Below are 18,579 nucleotides of genomic sequence, written 5' to 3'. Positions count from 1 at the left end.
GAAAATTAAACGAGAATTGGATGGTCTGATAATGCCTTCCGACCTCAATTTCTGAACTTTTTTCTACTTCTTCCTGATCTTAAAAGCGAATTGATATGCTGGAACATATATGGGATTTGAAAACTTTTCTAGTGGTGGATTAGAATGTTCAAACATCTGTAACTCCTAATTTATCTCCTTCAAAGCAATGATATTCAGATATTCTTCAACACTTTCTCTACTTTATCTGAAGACCAGGATAATCAACTTTAGCCAAGTGTTCATGTGTAGAACCTGACTTCGAACTGTTGTTCGTTAGGAAACATATTCTGTCTCCCACAAACTCACTAATTTATGCTCTCAAACCTTCAAAATCAATTACATAAGTACCCTTGTGATATTTCACTGGGAGTCTTGATATCTAATTCAATTTACCAGTCACGCCATGACTGAAATTTCATTCAATTGACACCGTACTCAACGCCTTTGAATTTCGGTTCCCTCAACAACGCACACTCTGAGAAGGTACCCTTTCCTTCAGCGACAATTTAACTAATGTAGGAACTCATGTTGTAATTCAACATCTTCCAACAAAATCCTTGAAAGATCTTTATGAATATCTTCACTCTCTAATGAATGTTACATATGTCTCAGACTTGTGTCTTAAGTTTCTCACAAGTTTTTTCCTGGTGTATATATGGAATAAACAACCTGACCTTACCTATTGTAATCCTCTGAACTCCCGTAAGAATGTTGATGTTATGTCGTGCATGCAAGAAGGGTGTCCTAGCAAAACCATTTCACCTAAGGCTAATCCTTCATGACCAAAAAATAAAGTCAATTATAATTGTGATTCATCAAGAACTTTCATACTAAAAGGTTAAATAGTTTTCAGCTTTCATGCATTTCTTTCTTTCTATATCCACAGCATCATCTTCTTCATCCTATTCTCTTTTCCTTTTTCATGATGATGATGATGATGTTGATTGATGAAGAGAAGACTTTTCAGTGGTTCTTCTCCTCGTTTTTATGTTAGACAATAATGTTGAAATGTTTAAATTTTCATTTTTCCAAGAGACGATTTTCTTTACAATTTGGTCCTTACCTTGTTTTTAATACTTATGAAAATTCACAATGTAAAAATCGTGATTCGGTCGTTGTGGTGATAGTGACATCATCATCAAGTTTAGTCAAAGCATTATTTGTTGTTGTATCATTTTCCTCCTCATCGTAATTTTCATTCACTGTTACTGCTGGTGCTACATTAACTCTCTCTTCATCATAATCTTCTTGATAATAATTACTATTATCAATATTCGTTGCTGCTGCTGCTACATTATTAACTCTCTTCATCATAATCTTCTTGATAATAATTATTATTATCAATATTCGTTGCTGCTGCTGCTACATTATTAACTCTCTCTTCATCATAATCTTCTTGATAATTATCATCATCATTATCGCTGCTGCTGCTGCTGCTGCTATATTAATTCTCTCTTCATCATAATCTTCATTTGGTTTCTTTTCTCTAATGACAAATTTTGGTACAGGTAGTGATACATCACTTTCATCTAGATGAGACTGAATGTCTTGTAAACTTGGTGGTGGTAGTTTTGAATAGTTTGATGGCGATTGTAAATAGTTCATTATTATTTTTTTTATATATTTTATATATATATAAAATAATAATGGTGAATGTAGTAAGTAATAGTGTGATTGGATGATGCTTGTACACTGCTTTCACAAACCACACTGATATTTTCACCTCGACATGGCCACTTTTTATACATGTAACACGAGTATATACCCCATCTACTCCCCCCTTCTTTCTCTTAATATCACTATTATTATTATTTATTTATATTTTTATATATATTAAAAATATATATATAATAATTTTATTTTATATATATTTTGTCATACTCAATAAGTAAAATGGTAATTTAGAATTTAAAAGTTTTAAAGAAAAAAAAATGAAGATTTAGTATAAAAATTGAAATATATCCTAGGCTTTAGCATAATATTATATATAAAAAAATATAAATAAAGTTTAAGTTAAATAAAAATCATTATTAACAAAGAAAAATAAAATTTCATATATATATATATAAAAAAATAATTCACGGTTTGATTAGTGGCTATATATATAAATATATATATAAAAATAAAATATTATTTATAAAAATAAATTTTAACAAATACCAATATATATATGTATATAATATAAAAACAATACAGTTTGATTAGTATATATATAAATAAATAAATATAAAACCACTTTTATTATTATATATATTATATATTATATATATATATATATAATAAAATGTAAATATACTTTATTATTATATATTATATATATATATAATATAATATAATAAAAATGTGTAGTTATTCGTTGTGAATATACAACAATGAATTATTAATGTATCACTATTAATGGTTTTAATATATTATATAGGAAATAAAATGTTAATCTATATGACCTCCTTTATTCTAGAACATTAATTGTACACAAGCATATGGTTTTTAATATATTTTAGCTATTAAAATAAACTGGGTATTCCCCATATGAGCTTCAATATTCTAGAAGTATGAACTGCCCACACACAGCCATATGGTTTCGTATTCCACATATGACCTCACTATTCTAGGAAACATAGAACTGCCCACACTACAGCCATATGAGTTTTTTTAATATATTTTAGGAGAAAATAAATTGGTAATCCTATACAGATTTTATGTTCTAGGAAACATTGGGATATACCTGCATTTTTTTTTATATGAAAGGGGATGATCTGCTCACTAACTCAGTCATCAGTAGCTGTAAGACCACCACTACACATCCATTCATACCTGCTTTAGATTTTCTACAGTAAAAAAAATTGTGAAACTACAGGTATGTGATTCTTTTAATATTATCATATTATTATTAAAATAAATAAATAAATAAATCTCTTTCTCTTAATATCATTATTTTATTAAAAATATCTAAATTTTTTTTATTTTATATATTTCATTATGAAAATCTTATATATATATATTTAAAAATAAAAATTTTCTTTAAAAATTTATAATTATCAATCATTTAATTATTTTTTTATTTTATATTTGATGAAAATATATATAAAATAGATTATTTTATTAAATATTTTTAATATATACTAAAAAACATGATAATCATTCTTCTCCATTTTCATTTTTATTTTTTTCATTATTATTATTAGTCAACAACATACTAATTCTTCTATAATAATAATAATAATATAACTATAATAATTAAATTTTCGGGGAACATTTTTTTTGAAAATAATAACTATAAGCAGTAGTTTTTAGTAAGGATATTTTTTTTTCTTATCATTTACCGAGGATTTAAATTTGTGCCTCGATGAAATAGAAAATGCATTATTCATTTTTTGAAATAAATCAATATCAATATAATGTTATTGAAATTCGTAAAGTATATAATACAAAACTGAGTGTTAAGAAATTCAATCAATAACTCAAAAAGAAATATATAAAAATTTTTTTGAACCATCTTTCGGATTTAATAATAATAATAATGAATTTTTCATTAATTGAAAGTAAATATAGAAAATATAATAACATTTAATAATAATAATAATAATAATTATCATCATGGAAAATAAATTAGATTCATAATAATAAACAAAGAGTATACTTCTTCTATTATATCAATATTAAAGCAGAATTAGAAAAATTACAATTGTTATTTGATGGATACTTTACAAAAATGTGAGTTGCAAGATGCTATAGGTCCAGAAACAATTTCTTTCACAAACTATAAATACTATTCAATTAAATGTTCAATTTATACACGAATATGTTTAATATTATTGATGAAATTAATAAAATGTTTTTATGGAAAATTGTCCCAGAGTCAGTATACCACCTCAAGAACTTGAAAAGATTTTAACATTTTTAAAAAATACTGAACATCTTTTCCTTAATATACCTATATTGCAATATAATTCTATATATATTATACTATATCTGAAATTGTTTTGTTAAAAAACAAGAAAAATGTTTTTATGTTTATATTACTAATTCCGTTAAAATCACTTCAAAGAAAAATATTTCTTATATAAAAGCCACTTTTGGTTTTTAAATAAAGAAAAATGTGGGTGAAAAGATAAGAATTAGAAAATAAATATATAGCTGAGAGCAATCTAAAGCATCTTATACGGAATTATCAGATCTAAATATGTACTATAAATAATTTTATAAAATTATGTACACCATCTACTGGCTTTTTTCATGCAAAGCTCATCCAAGTTGTTTTTAACAACTTTGTTTAACATACTACATCAACAAATGTAAAGTGAAATATTACAAGAATTTCTAAAACTATTATAAAAACTCAAAATGGTTGGATTATAAGTACTCTGAAACATCCCTTAAAGTCACTCAGGTTTGTTCATTAGATAAAGAAATTTCTGATTCTTTTATTGATATTCACGAGGTATTTCTCATATAAATCCAAAAGCGGGGTGTTATTTAAAAGAAAGATGGTATTTACTTACCCATCTTTGATGAACAAAAAATATTAATCATGAAAATATTAAATTTCCTGTTAGTAAAGAAAAAATATTATTAATGTATTAAACTTTTTTAATACAAAACTTCATCTAAAATATCTTCGTCATACTTAAATCTTTTATTAATGAAAGAATGGATGACTCAAAGGAGATTGAAAATGATTTTTATTATTCTAAATACTATTTTTTTATTTAATAATAACAGTATTATTATACATTACAATAATAATCTTTCTTTTATAATAATAATAATAACAATAATCACTAAAAAGAATTAAAAAATCAAACATTCCTCCCCTCGTCCATCATCATCATCATCATCTCATCATCATCGTTAAAAAAAATACATCATCAAAACAACAATGAAAGAAGAATTACTCCTCTTCGATTATCGCCAACGTCACTTGACAACAACATCTCATCCTTCTCATCCCTCACCACCACCACTACCACCTTTCCTCCTCCTCCTATTCAACAAACAACAACAACAAACTACCGCTTCTGCTTATTTGGACGACATTATTATTAAAAATAGGCAAACAACTTTCCTCTATGAAACCATGGTTTTAACGCCCATTCTCTATATCTTCATCGCCAATTTTTCCTGTTCCTCCTTATCAAATTTGATAGGCAGAGGAGGATGGATGAAATGGGATACATGATTTGTCATTAAAAATTTTTAAAATATAATTGTTTAGTAGAAATAATTTTTATTATTTAAATTTGTGAAATTGGACAATTTTGAAGAAAAACATATATATTGAACTTACCTTAGAGCATTATTTTGGTTGATTTCTGGCTCCAGGTCACCCCCTTCCCTCTATAAAAGGGGTATTATTCGCCGAGGCGAGGGTATCATCAAGTACCACCTGACTCATTGTTGCCTTGTTTGAAACTAAGAAACTAGAAGTTTAGTAGCTACCAGGCTGATATTCTCGACTCATTTTCAGTCGTTTTTTCACTTGTTTGGTCTTTTGGTCTTTGGAGTTTGATTTTCAAGCCTTTTGTCTCTCGAATGAAGAACTTTATACTTTCACTTGTGCCAAACAGATGTGTTAGCAAGTTGAATTTCTCATAGCCAAAGTTGTGTTCAATTTCCCCAACATTTATCTCACCAGTTGATGGTGCTGAGATTTTCCATTGCTAATTCGCTTTGCCGGGGCACTAACTGTAAACCTACACGATTGGCACTTCATTAAAATATCAGTATCCCATCTATTGGCAGAGAATTGACCTGAACTTTACCCTGCAATTTCCTACCTTGCACCTAATACCCGACACTATTTTATCTAACCGAGATTTGATATAATGAACTTGTCATCATATACTCCCTTTTCATCATCCTTTATTCATTTCATCAACTGTGAGCGTATTTTTGAAGGTGAAAGTATATAGATTGTATTTAGAGTTACTGGATGTAAAAAGACAGCAAAAACACCGCAAATAGAAAAAAATTGCTCAGAGTAAAAAGTGTCCCACCACCCGCTTTCAACGTATGGTGGCAATCCTGTCTCCTACCACGCATTCACCAAGGAACAAGCCATTGTTGTTGCCAGACACTGCCAGACTCAGGAGATAAGGTGATATAAAAATCAAAATAATGAATAAATTAGGCGAATAAAGGAAAAAATGACAATAGTCATTAGGAGCCAGACGTCAGCCCTACCTCACCGTGTGGGGGGCGAAGGCCCAAAACCCCATCAATTTTAATATTTCGAAAAAATGCTTTGGTCACGTGATAACGAAGGTGTTGCTCATGTCTTACGGCCATTTAACCATTTTTTTTAAATTTCAAAAATATTCATAAAAAATCTAAGAGTGCGCTCCCCTTAAAGATGTAAAAATTGCATTAAAAAATTTTAAAGCCCTTAGCTCTCTAGTAGTAACAGGTAAATTCTTTTCTTGAACTGAAAGGAAGAGCAATCTTTTAGGCTCTGTTTTAATCCCGGGTGCTGGTTTTCTGGGGAGCATGAAGGTACATTTGTTGTACAGGAGCGTGCCTTTATATTATAGGTATTTATTTGTAGTTGACTGTCATTTTTTGGGCTTTCGGACCAAGGCACGGGTCCCACCACACCACTTCTATTCATTCTGGCTGAAGACGAAGTGGTTTTCTCCACAAGGCTGCTCTTGGCTGCACACTCACATGAGAGCCTTGCACTCTGAATGGAATCCTTCTGCCAGCAGTGTTATCTGAAGGATTCCAGATCAGGTAAGAATGTTTTCCAGGAAGGATTCCAGATGAGCAGAATTTGCCAGCTGCACTACCACCATCCTTTTTCTCAAGTGGGCTAACTTTAACAGTAGGTTAGATTCACCCAAATAATATAAAATAATAAAATTTATTATTTGGCTACTGTTAAATAGACCCCACCAACCTCCCCACACTTAGTGGGCTGTCAAGGAGAATTCTGGCTACTGTATAGCTAAAATATTTGAACACACCTGGCAAAGAACAGGTGAACTAGGCAGCCTCCCAGGTCAGCCAAGCGATTTTCTTCTTTTGCTTGAGGCGTGGGGTGTAAGGCTAACTTTAACAGTAGGTAAGCATCCAAATAAATTTTATTATGAAAATTTATATATCCCTTTTAGGGATAGTCTTTTCCTTTCTTCATGAGGAGAGATGCATGTCATAAGACATAGCAGATGTGTTATGTGTATTAACAGTATTTTGAAATAAATGACAGTCCATAGAGTATGGTAGTGTCAGACTAAAAGCAGGTTTGAAGTCTTTATATCTTCTGATCCTTGGCTCCTGAGGCTTGGTAATGGTAGGGGAGCATCAGAAAACTAAAGCCAATTACATTTTACTGAAGATTAGTTATAATCTATGCAGAAAGAACAGGTGGAAAATTGCCATTAACAAACAGCTGAATGATAGTGAGTGGGCTGATAATACCTCCTTCAGTTAGGGGATGAAGGTAGATTCTTACAGTTTTCAGGATTTTCCTGAGGAGAAATGGTTATACAATTTCCTCTCACTTTCTAATAGTTTTCAGCTCTTAAAGAATTTAGCAAAGCAATGGCGAGAAGCTGTGGACTAGCACTTATATACAAGTCTTGATGAAGAGTTAGAGGAATTTAAGAAGAAATTCATTTTAGCTATAAAGATTCCACAATGTAGGTCCCATTTTAACAATTGGTTCTTAGCCACATAAAATAAGTCTAATCCTTCAGGCCAGCCCTAGGAGAGCTGTTTTCAGCTCAGTGGTCTGGTAAAAGTCAGAATACTTAAAGCAATGGCTTTTACTTCTAGGGTATGTAAACTTCTCTGGTAAATTTTTTCTGAATGAGAGCCTTCCTGTTTACCTGAACAAGTGTGGTACAGGTAGTCTCTGCCAGATTCAATATAGGTGACAGTGCAGATGAGTTTAGAGAGAATGTAGAATGGTGGGCAGACCATTGAAAACTTCAGTTTGTCTCTCATGGGAAGTAAGAGCCCAGATAGTACACATTTATAGGCAGTCCTCTGGTTATGACGGAGATTAGTTCCTGACGTCACATCGTAACCTGATTCTCGATGTAAGTCGGAACGCACCTCAATAAGCACCTATGTCACCAACCTTGCTTTCACTTCCTTCCCCCGTTCACTTTTTAAGGCCTGAAACAGCCTTTTAGTCTCCTGAATCTGCATAAGGCTTACTGGAATACGTTGCTGATTTTGGTCCTCCAGCCAAAGCACTAATAGCCTTTCCATCTCAGTCACAAGACCACCACGCTGCTTTGTAATCACAATGGAGTGCATGGGAGCTGATCCTTTCACATGCTCAAGAATGCAGCCTTCATCTTTAATAATTGTGGCCACAGTTGGCCACAGTTGAGCCCTTTTCAGAGCATTTCACAGTGTCTAATTTGGCTTCCATAGAGATGGCTTTCCTCTTCTTACAAGCACTACCATCAGAAGAGTCACCTTTATGCTTGGGAGGCATGATTAACAGTAGAAAATATAAAAAATACAACAGAAACATCACAGCACAGAGTTCAAGGAAATCAAGTGGTGTGTGAGCAGAATGTAAACAAAGCATCAGCATTGGTGCAATGCTTGGTGACAACGTATTTTTTCGCTGTGCTCAACAAACTAGTTCCCTTGTAACAACGTTCGTATTTACGACGCAAACATCAGAAGTAAAAATAAATTATTTGATCATTTATAGGGAACCACACTGTAACCAGGAAACATAGGTCGAGACCATCATAACCCAAGGACTGCCTGTATGTATATGTAAAGTATATGTGTAGTATCTGTTTATATGTGTAAATTTATATACTGTATATGTGACTGTGAAATAATTTCTGTTAAAACAGAATTCCATCTAATAAAAGGAGCCTATAAAAATTCCAGAAGATAGAAAGTTAATGCTATTTATTTCAGAGAACAACTGTCTCCCTGAACAAGCAGGTAATGAATGAAATAAGAGTTACAGAAAAGCAGTATTTATACCAAGAGTATAAATACTGCTTCTCTGTAACTCTTATTTCATTCATTACCTGCCTTTTGAGGGAGACAGTTATTCTCCAAAATATATAGCATTAACGTTCTACCTTTTGGCATTTTTATGGACGCCTTTTATTAGACTGTATATGTATATGGTACAGTAATTAGTGAATACTGTACTGTAAATCATATTTTTTCTAATAAAAAATGTAAATTTAGTCTTGAAAATACAATAATTAGTGAATATTGGTCTATGAAAAAATCTGCAAATAATGAATTTTCCACGATATAGTTGGAGATACATTCCACAGAAAAATCCACAGTTAACTGAAGCCTTGAATGCTGAACCGCTATATAGCAGGGTTTGACTGTGTCGCTCTGTCCCTTGCATTCTGGAAGAACCTGTCGGTTCAAGCAGGTAATACAGGCAGGTATGTGGTTGCACCAGACCACATTTACCTCATATTACCCTCAGGACTTGCCCATATGTCTTTGGACATGCTTTTCTTGGGTCTTGTGGTGGCTGCCCAACAAGTTTGTGGTTCATCCAGTTCCCTTAGGGGACACGTGCATCTCATCTAAGGTGTTTGGTAAGCCTGAGAGAAGAGGTGTGAGTGACTGGTTATCTCCCTTCTCTCTTTTACCTGTCTCTCTCTCTTTAAACAAACAGACAGGTAGCGAGCCATTACTTGCTGGACGGACAAGTTTATGGGTGACTACATAATGAGGGCATCCTGTCGATTCATCTTGTGTAGATGGTTTGGAAACATGTCCCCTCTCTCTCTAGGCAAGGGGAGAGAGCGATAGACAATACAACAAACCCATTTGTCTTCTTAGCAAGTTTTATTGTCTCCAACATTCTTGGTTCTTCTTAGCAAGTTTTATTTTCTCCAACACTCTTGGGTTCTTCCAAGCCTTTTTTTTTCAAAGTAATGATGCACCTCATTACCTTAAGCCCAGAAGTCTAACAGTTGCAAGATCCCATATGTCTAATAAGCTAGAGGTGCAGGATTCCTAACCCAGCTTTTCCAGACCAGAAAGGTATTCCCAGGTGAGTAGAACCAAACCAGTCTCAGACTCTACCCTCCATTTGGTAAGTGTCCTGTGTAAAGACTGAAGGTTTGTATTTGTGTAGAAACACAGTATAGCAAAATTTTTAATGTAATTTTTATTTTTCTTAACATGCAAACCTAAAGGTCTTTACATTTATGGCAAACCTCAACCACCTCTCATTCTGATACCTGGGCTGAAAGGCAAAGTGGATTGCAGACTGGCAAGTGGGTAGTAAACAACCTCGTCTGAAAGTTAAACGGCCCTTCCAGCTGCATCTGCAAGTTAAATCCTATGTAAAACCTGTAGGTTCGTATGTTAGGAAAAATACAAATTACCGTACTTTAAAATTCTGCTATTTGAATGAAATTTGTTGTGCTTACTATATGCAATTATATTTCATGTATTATTTTTATATTATTTTCATGGTATAATATATGAACACAGTGATCTTGTGCCATTTGCATTCTGGTAATGTTTACATTCTTAAAATCATCAGCTAGTTGCATTTTACTCACATTAAACTTCCATTCGTTGCTAAATGAAACATATTTTGGAAATACATTTTTTCGTAAATTATCAAAATGGGGTTTAAAAAATGCAAGTTGCTTTGCTTATAAATACAATAAATATAAAGGAATTAAAGGTGTGATTTTGTCAGTGTTGGATATTGCATTTGCCTCTTCCAAAACACTTTGTGGTGTGCACGTTATTCGTTTCTTAGCCACAGCTACAACCTTAAATTTAGTGGCATACTTTCTTCACACTTTCTTCTGTACTATGTGAAGGATGAATACAACTTTTATTTTATTTCTATTTATGGAAATCACCATAAAAAATTACCAAGTTTTTAATAAGTTGATAACTGTAATGCAACACTTAATAAATGTAAGTTAGTTACAGTAACTAACATATGCAAACAGCTGTTTCTCAATTAGGTTGTTTATATCAATACTTGCTGCTGTTTATACCAGTGTCTTGCACACAATAGTAATTGGTTGTTAAATATAAGAAATAATAATGAATTCTTAGACAAGCCACAAGTTTAAGCTTGTATGAATGTATGAAGATTTGCATTTAACCTAAAGAACTTTTGCTTATAGGCTTGTTTATTAGTTAAAAGCTAGCTTGGATATAATGTACATTGTCAATGGCATCAACCAAGACTGGGACAGGCATAGAAAGCCTAGCATAGTATAAAATACCAAAAAGAAACTCACACCTTAAGCGTAGCCTCGTATAATCTCTTGAAAATACATCTCGCACTACATACGATATATATGATGAAATCATGTTTTGGGGACAAAATTTCAAGGATTGCAGGGCACACGAGATCAGATGATACACAGTCATATGGGCAAGTTATGTTTCTTTTTGATGCTGCATATTTTTGAGTTTCACAGAAGGTTTTTGTTGGAAATAAACTGTGCTTGTGTATTTATGAAGTAACCAGACTTTATATCATACTTAGGCATGAAGATTACGGTACCTTTAAATGACATTAAAAACCAACTTACGAACAATTAAAGATATGAACAGCCACTGGAACGTGCCTCATTCGTAAGTTGGGAAGTGACTGTAATCCAGTTATTATCATAGATCTCAAATGGCTGCATCTGCATATTATGTGTATAATGAAAATCTGTCAGGTGAATATTTTTTGAAGAGCTGAGGAGCAGCCACTCTCCTAAATTTTAATTCATCAGATATTTCATCGATACAAACATTTTTCTTTTACTGAGAGGTTTCTCCTAGACTGTTTAGTCCATAGCAGACACTAAACAGGAACAGTGCAGAACTTCAAGTTAAGGACCAACATGTGGAAGGGCTTTTTCACTTAGCATTAATCATTTTAGTGCTAGGTGTAATGAAGATGTTCAACACTATTCTTACATGGCTTTTTGTTGCTGGCAGTAAACAGTAAAGATTTATACAGTACATATTTATGGGACTTGAGAGTTATTGTAATTTTTTCAGAGCTGGAGTCATTCGAACCTGGTGTCAGCAGTTGGTTTCACAAGTCTGTAATACAATTACATTTTACTTGTTATGGGGACCTTGATATTGGTGAAATACAATACAGTACCTGTATATATTTTAAATGCATTAAGGCATTGTTATGGAAAAGTTATTTTATTACATGGTGATGAAAAGGTTTTAGCTTTACTTTATCCCACATACAGAGCCTTAAGGTAATACATATAGTGTTATATCATGAGTGTCTGAATTTTAATATCCTCTCTGATTAATTACTTATTCCCTTACAGGTGACTGAACATCCAGCGACTCTGCGACACATTCCCCCTGATTTATTGTATGAACTATTATCCTCTCCTCATTTGTATGTTATGCAGACAGAGTTCAGCATTTATGTAATGCTTAAAGTAGGTGTTATTGCTCTTTAAGTAGTACTGTCCTTATTGTATATAATTCATATTTTTTGCCTTATATAATTGTTCCTTTTATATTCATTTCTTATAGTGACTTGAAAATTTTCTCTTGTAGGCTTGGGTTTTTTTACGATTAAATCCCTCATGGGAAGGGACACACGAAGCTGCTTTTCTTGAAGCACATAGGTTCTTCAGAAACAGAACTGGTAAGCATTATTATTTAATTAATCAGGGTGGTTTTATATATTAAACTTGATAGTTTTAGATATGTATTGCATCCCCACAATATTGTTGAATTGTTTTTTTTATCTTTTCTGAATCTTTTGTCTTCTACTATGCTTGTCAGAGTAGAATTATTCCTTTGCCTAAGTTTTTGATCAGTCACTTGTCCTCTTCTTTTTATTTATTTATTTTATTGATTATTAATATTTGTTCCTACAGGGATACAAACCGTCATCTTTTATATTAGAAGTATCCATCAGCATAGGCTGGAATGGCCATTGAACTTGGTAGCAAGGTAGTTAACCCTTACAGGCCAGACTGAACATACATTAGCAAAACCCCTGACTGGGCATACTTTGAGGTCAACAAATTTTTTAAAAATACATCAATGGAAAGAGAACAACATGCACATGCACAGTGTAAAAAATATACTCCAAAGAATTACATGCACTTGCCACAGTCAGGTGAAAGTATCTGCTAGCAGTGAGCTAAGGACTGAGATGCCTAATGAGTTTTGGCCTGGAGTGTGGCTCCTTTGCCATAATGCTCTCAAAAATACTTGCTTTTCTAATATTTGTGTACTTGATAATTTTTTAGTTTTTCTAATATTTGTGTACTTGATATTGCAAAATTAAAATTACAGGTAATATGGTAAAAGATAGGAACTAAACACAACAATATTCCCTGAGTAAATTTATGAGAAAATATATACAAAATTTATACGTACAGTTTTCTTGTGTTTGTTCATTTTCTCTCTCTCTCTCTCTCTCTCTCTCTCTCTCTCTCTCTCAAATTACGAAATCATGAAATTACAATTACTGCTGTTTCCAAAGACAGCTAACATTATATGGTAATAGAGATGTACTAGAAAAAATAGCAAATTGTAAGTTTATGGATAGGTATACAAAAAATCAGTAAATCGATACAATATAAAATATTTAATGATAAGTAGAAAGAGAAATCATATGTATATATTCCCAAGCAACTGATATGCAAAAGTGAAATTCGCTCTTTCTCCCCCCCCCTCTCATTTTCTAGTGCTCAAGTTGGCTGTGGTATTTTTTAAAGCATTCAAGGCACAAGGTCACTTTACAGCTGGTGCCCCAGGTTGACACTTATTTTTAAGTCCTCTTGTTTTTTCGCTTTGCACACACACATGGCACACACTTCTGCATTTTGCTCTTCCTATGTTGGTGGCAGCACTCGTACGAGGTAGTGCTTCAGGTACCATTGTTGGGGTGCAATATGATCAACTTGTGTTGTTGACACCCTTTTGCCATCCCTTTCAGGCTGAAATGTTCCATACTTGTTGAGCAGTTGTTTGTAAACCCTCAGAGAAATCCTGTAAAGCCATGGACTTTCCAGTTTTGGGCTTATATATGTTAAAACCATTCAGCATGGAGATGTTGATAAGGTGAAGGAAGGCTCATTTGTACCATTTCATCAATCTTGCACACTAAATCATACCTATCTGCATGTCTAATGTGTCAACAAGCCGCATGTTTTTTGCATAGCCGACAATAACACCTGGCTTCATGACTGGGTCCCCTGTCCGATGGTCACATCTCCCTGTGGGTGCCAACAGGTCAGTGTGTATTTTTGTCAACAAGGTAGACACTTTTTTGTCCTTCCACTTGATGGTGAGAAGATGCCCTTTCTTTCCAAAAATATTTTCTCCTCTCTTCATACATGAAGGAAAGTTGGGCATCCCCCATCCTTTTCTTGTGGACAGTACCAACCAGTCCATTGTTTTCATGTTAACATTCACTTAGGCCATGGCTGGTATAAAAGTTGTTTGTACATATATTATGACCCTTGCCAAGGTAAGGTGCCATATGTGTTTTTACAACTAATCCTGAGTGGCCTAAAGGGTCATCAGCAGAAATATACAACAACATCTGTTACATTCCCAGTTTTACAGTCACAGATAATATATGTTTTTACACAAAACTGATATGTCTTTAATAGAGTATACTGCTTAAAAAAAGGCGCCCTTTGAATAACACAAGACTTGCATTGATCACAAGCTTTTGAAATTAATATAAACATCTTGAAAATCGTTCAGGTATTTACGTCACAATGTTCCTTATTTTCCAGTCTGTCACTGGAATGATGGTCTCTCAAACCATTATCTCTGAAATGTAAAAATCTGTAAATGGCCTGCACATGATCGATGGGCATAAGCTTCAGAAATACTGGTGTATGGGATGTACATGCAGTTGACTAGTAATCCCTAACAAGTGTTTATATACTTGGGGCATTAGTAAAGTTATGCAAGAAACACTATCCATTCCTTTACTCAAACATCCAGCCATTTTTTCGTCCTTCTTGTTCCTGGCACTTAGCCAGTCTCACCTTGTCCATGATATCAATTTGTTTCATTTTACGTGGCTAAGAACCAATTGGTTACCTAGCAACGGGACCTACAGCTTATTGTGGAATCCGAACCACATTATGATGAGAAATGAATTTCTATCACCAGAAATAAATTCCTCTAATTCTTCATTGGCCGGTCGGAGAATCGAACGCTGGGCCAGCAGCATGCTAGCTGAGAACTATACCCACCCCTCCAATGAGGAACTTTAAACTAGTCAGAGTCATCACTCTTATCACTCAGTCCACTCTCATGTGTAACTCCTGCCATCCCAATTGAAATGTAATCATTAGGCACAAAATCTCTTCCATCAGTCCAACCATCATTTCCGAAAGCTCTAGCCATGCATCCATTCATGTTCAGCTCTGCTGCTTGATGAGCGTGACCTAGAATGCCTGCTGCATCAATAAACAGACCTTCTTACACATGCCTCTTGTTCATCTGCAGTTACATCATTGTCAGAGTGCATACTTACATCGCTTTCTGCGCCACTAAGCTCTTCCTTATGATGACTTGGATCATCATCATCATCATTATTGTTATCATTAGTATCCAAAGCTCCTAAGCCCTCAAGTATATCATTGTCTTCATCACTTATTATATTCACTATCAGAATCAGCAAATGGGAGGTAAACTGGTCCTCAACATCCTAGCCTAAGGGCCTTACTAGTGTATAGGTGAAGCCTTGTTCAAGAGTCCTTTCCAGATGGTCTGTTCGACCAGCATAACTCAATTTAGAGTAGCAAGGAGTTATGTCTGGCATCCTGTCTTGTGTCAGAGGGGTGGAGTCTCTGTCTCTTTCCTTTCTCTGTCCTGAGTGGGAAGCAGTGTCTCAGGACTTGTCAGTTTCTGAAGCAAGATTCAAGGTTTTTTTCTTTGAACTCTCCCACTGAGACTTGGTTGGTGGTTTTGGTGGTTACAGATTGGATTTTTTTTTACTCCCCATTGCAAGCCATAGGTTCTTCATGAAGGTCCTGGCATTTGTTGGGAGCACTGGCTCCCTTTCTTCACCTTTGGGTAGCATCAGAGGAGGTGTCCAGGAACACCCTTCCTTTTTCTACTTTGTTGGTGGCTGGTGAGATATGACTTCTCTGACGAGGACATCAACCACAGTAGTCGTTCAAGGAGACATGAAGTCAGGCCTTAGCCCTTTTGGATGGACTTTGCTATGCTTCAGGGCAACAAACGCAGGTGCCAAGGTTGTAAGCATCCCTCTCTTCATTCTACCATAGGAAGGTCTCCTTCAGGGCCCCTAGATATTTTTGGAAACCTGTGGTGATTGCTCACAGGTTTTTAGGCACCCAGCTCCTGGACAAGATAAGTATCCTGCCAGAGTATTTTAGTTTATTTTAAGCCTGGGGAAGGAATACAGAGAATACAGAGTGACCAGCATCTAGGTCAGAGTACTAGCTGTGTTGTGCTAGTTACAGGTTCTCTGATGTCTCCTCCTTAAGTACCCCTCCTGTTTGCAGGGTACTCTAGCACAGGGCCTTACTTCTCTGATCAGCCTTTCCACCAGATCAGTGGAGGTTATATGTTTCATGGCATCCCCTGCTTGTTTGTGCCACTGGGAGCATGATGTCTGTGGGTGCCATTCAACACTAGTCAGTTGACAGGGACTACCTCCACCTGAGAGGTAAATCTCCTAATATAAAAGGCATTGATTTGTGTCCCCATTGGATAACAAATTTTTAAGCCTTTTGTATTTTTCCTGGGTATACAAACCAGAGCCTTTTATATGGCTAAAACCACCTCTGCCACCCCACATGGTTCATGCAGCTGAAGGAAAAGTGGGTACTTTCAGTAAGTGGGTGAGGGATGTGACCTCGCTCACCCCCCTTCACCCCCAATTAACTACCTTGTTACCAAGTTTTGTGGCCATTCTGTCTTGCACTGATCGATACTCCTAATATAAAAGGCTCTGGTTGATATACCTAGGAAAAATACAAATTGCTTTAAAAATTAGCTTTAATAATTATCTAGCTATTTATCCCTTTAAATTATTAATCACATTTTATTCAGTTATATTCTTGCCATTTTTTTCTCATGTGGATGCTCTTTCCTTTATGTACATTATAAATAACAATGATCGAATTTCGTAGAGTATAAAAATAACAGACAAAATCTATTTGTTTTACAGTAACCGCAGGTGGTTATGAATGCTGAAATTTTTAAAGAAATATTTTAGTGAATTTGTTGTACCTGACTTGTGCTTTTATGTTTTGACAGTGCCAGGGTGGTTCCTTGAGGAGGAGGGTCGAGACTTTGCACAAGTGTTTTCAGCTTTACGGACAATTTATCTAATTTACCATCATTTAGATGTTGAAATGTTATATTCAGATCACATTCTTCCTCCATCATGGCTTACTCCTGCCAGCATGCATCAATGGTACAATATGTTGAGAATTGACCAAGGAAAAGACAGAGGGTAAGTTGCCAACAACAAGAGACAGAGACTTTTATGAAATGTAAGACTTGCAGGAGAGAGAGAGAGAGAGAGAGAGAGAGAGAGAGAGAGAGAGAGAGAGAGAGAGAGAGAGAGAGAGAGAGAGAGAGAGAGAGAGAGAGAGAGAGAGAGAGAGAGAGAGAGAGAGAGAGAGAGAGAGAGAGAGAGAGAGAGAGAGAGAGAGAAGTGAAGTGGGAGGGGGGGCGGTTGGCAAAGTGGTGGTCTGGTGTGGTGAGTTAACTGATAACTATTTGTTTCTGGAACCTCTCGAGCATGTCAGTTTTCTGTCCAAGGCTAAATTTTGCATTGGTAAAATGAATTGATAGGCTCCATTGTTGTTAATTGAGGATACTTAAGTCCAAATTAAAATGCAAACTGGGCTTCAATATGAAAACAGCTCCTTAATCAGACTTATTTACAGAGATTTCCATGAATGTACACTTTTTTAGTGCAGTTTTAGTTAACCTCTGGTACTTTTTTAGTGCAGTTTTAGTTAACCTCTGGTACTCAGAATAATAGTGTTGATGAGTATGCCAGTGACTGAGTGGCGAAAAGTTGCTAATTGTTCCTGTGGGGATACAAACCATTGCCTTTTATATGGAGGTCTTCAGACAGCATTTATGAACAGGCTGTGCACTTGGAAACAAGAGTATGGTATGGGGGAGATGGAAGGTGAGTGGGGGAATACTCCCACTCTACCCTTGCTATCTGGTCACTTTTTCTTCTTTGTGAGATGGTTGGACATGGATGAGTAGGTTGCTACTTTCTTACTTTTATTTTGTGTACTTTTCTTTTATGTTTGTTGTCTGTAGTGTCTCTGTTGCCTTGTTTTTCTCACTGGAGATGAAACATCAGCAACTCTGGTGTGGGGGACTTACCGGCAGTGTGTCCAACCTAGGTAAACCCACATGTGCACTGTTTGTTTTGTAGGGGAAAACATGCATTCATTCTTCCCCATGTGAGGAATGTGCTGATTGTTCTCCCAAGTGGGAAAAGTTTGGAAAACCTAGAAAGGACAAAGATTCATTGTCAGGGTGTATACTCCACCAGGGTTGCTGACGGATCTTTCTAGATCTTTTCTTTTGCCAACTCCATTTGACGATAATGACATTCTTCGAGCAAGT

General features: G+C 34.7%; 1 protein-coding gene across 1 annotated transcript in view; it reads left to right on the top strand.

Annotated features, from left to right (window-relative positions):
- gcl (germ cell-less) overlaps positions 1–18,579 on the top strand; it is a 113,381-nt gene that overhangs the window by 71,705 nt on the left and 23,097 nt on the right. Inside the window, exons 7-9 of the mRNA XM_067125240.1 lie at positions 12,291–12,407; positions 12,529–12,619; positions 17,239–17,437. Coding sequence (XP_066981341.1) covers positions 12,291–12,407; positions 12,529–12,619; positions 17,239–17,437 — 407 coding nt within the window. The remainder of the gene's footprint in view (positions 1–12,290; positions 12,408–12,528; positions 12,620–17,238; positions 17,438–18,579) is intronic.

The sequence above is a fragment of the Macrobrachium rosenbergii genome, chromosome 23 (assembly GCF_040412425.1).
Source record: "Macrobrachium rosenbergii isolate ZJJX-2024 chromosome 23, ASM4041242v1, whole genome shotgun sequence".
NCBI classification, from domain to species: domain Eukaryota; kingdom Metazoa; phylum Arthropoda; class Malacostraca; order Decapoda; family Palaemonidae; genus Macrobrachium; species Macrobrachium rosenbergii.
This window is presented reverse-complemented; position numbering and strand designations above follow the sequence as displayed.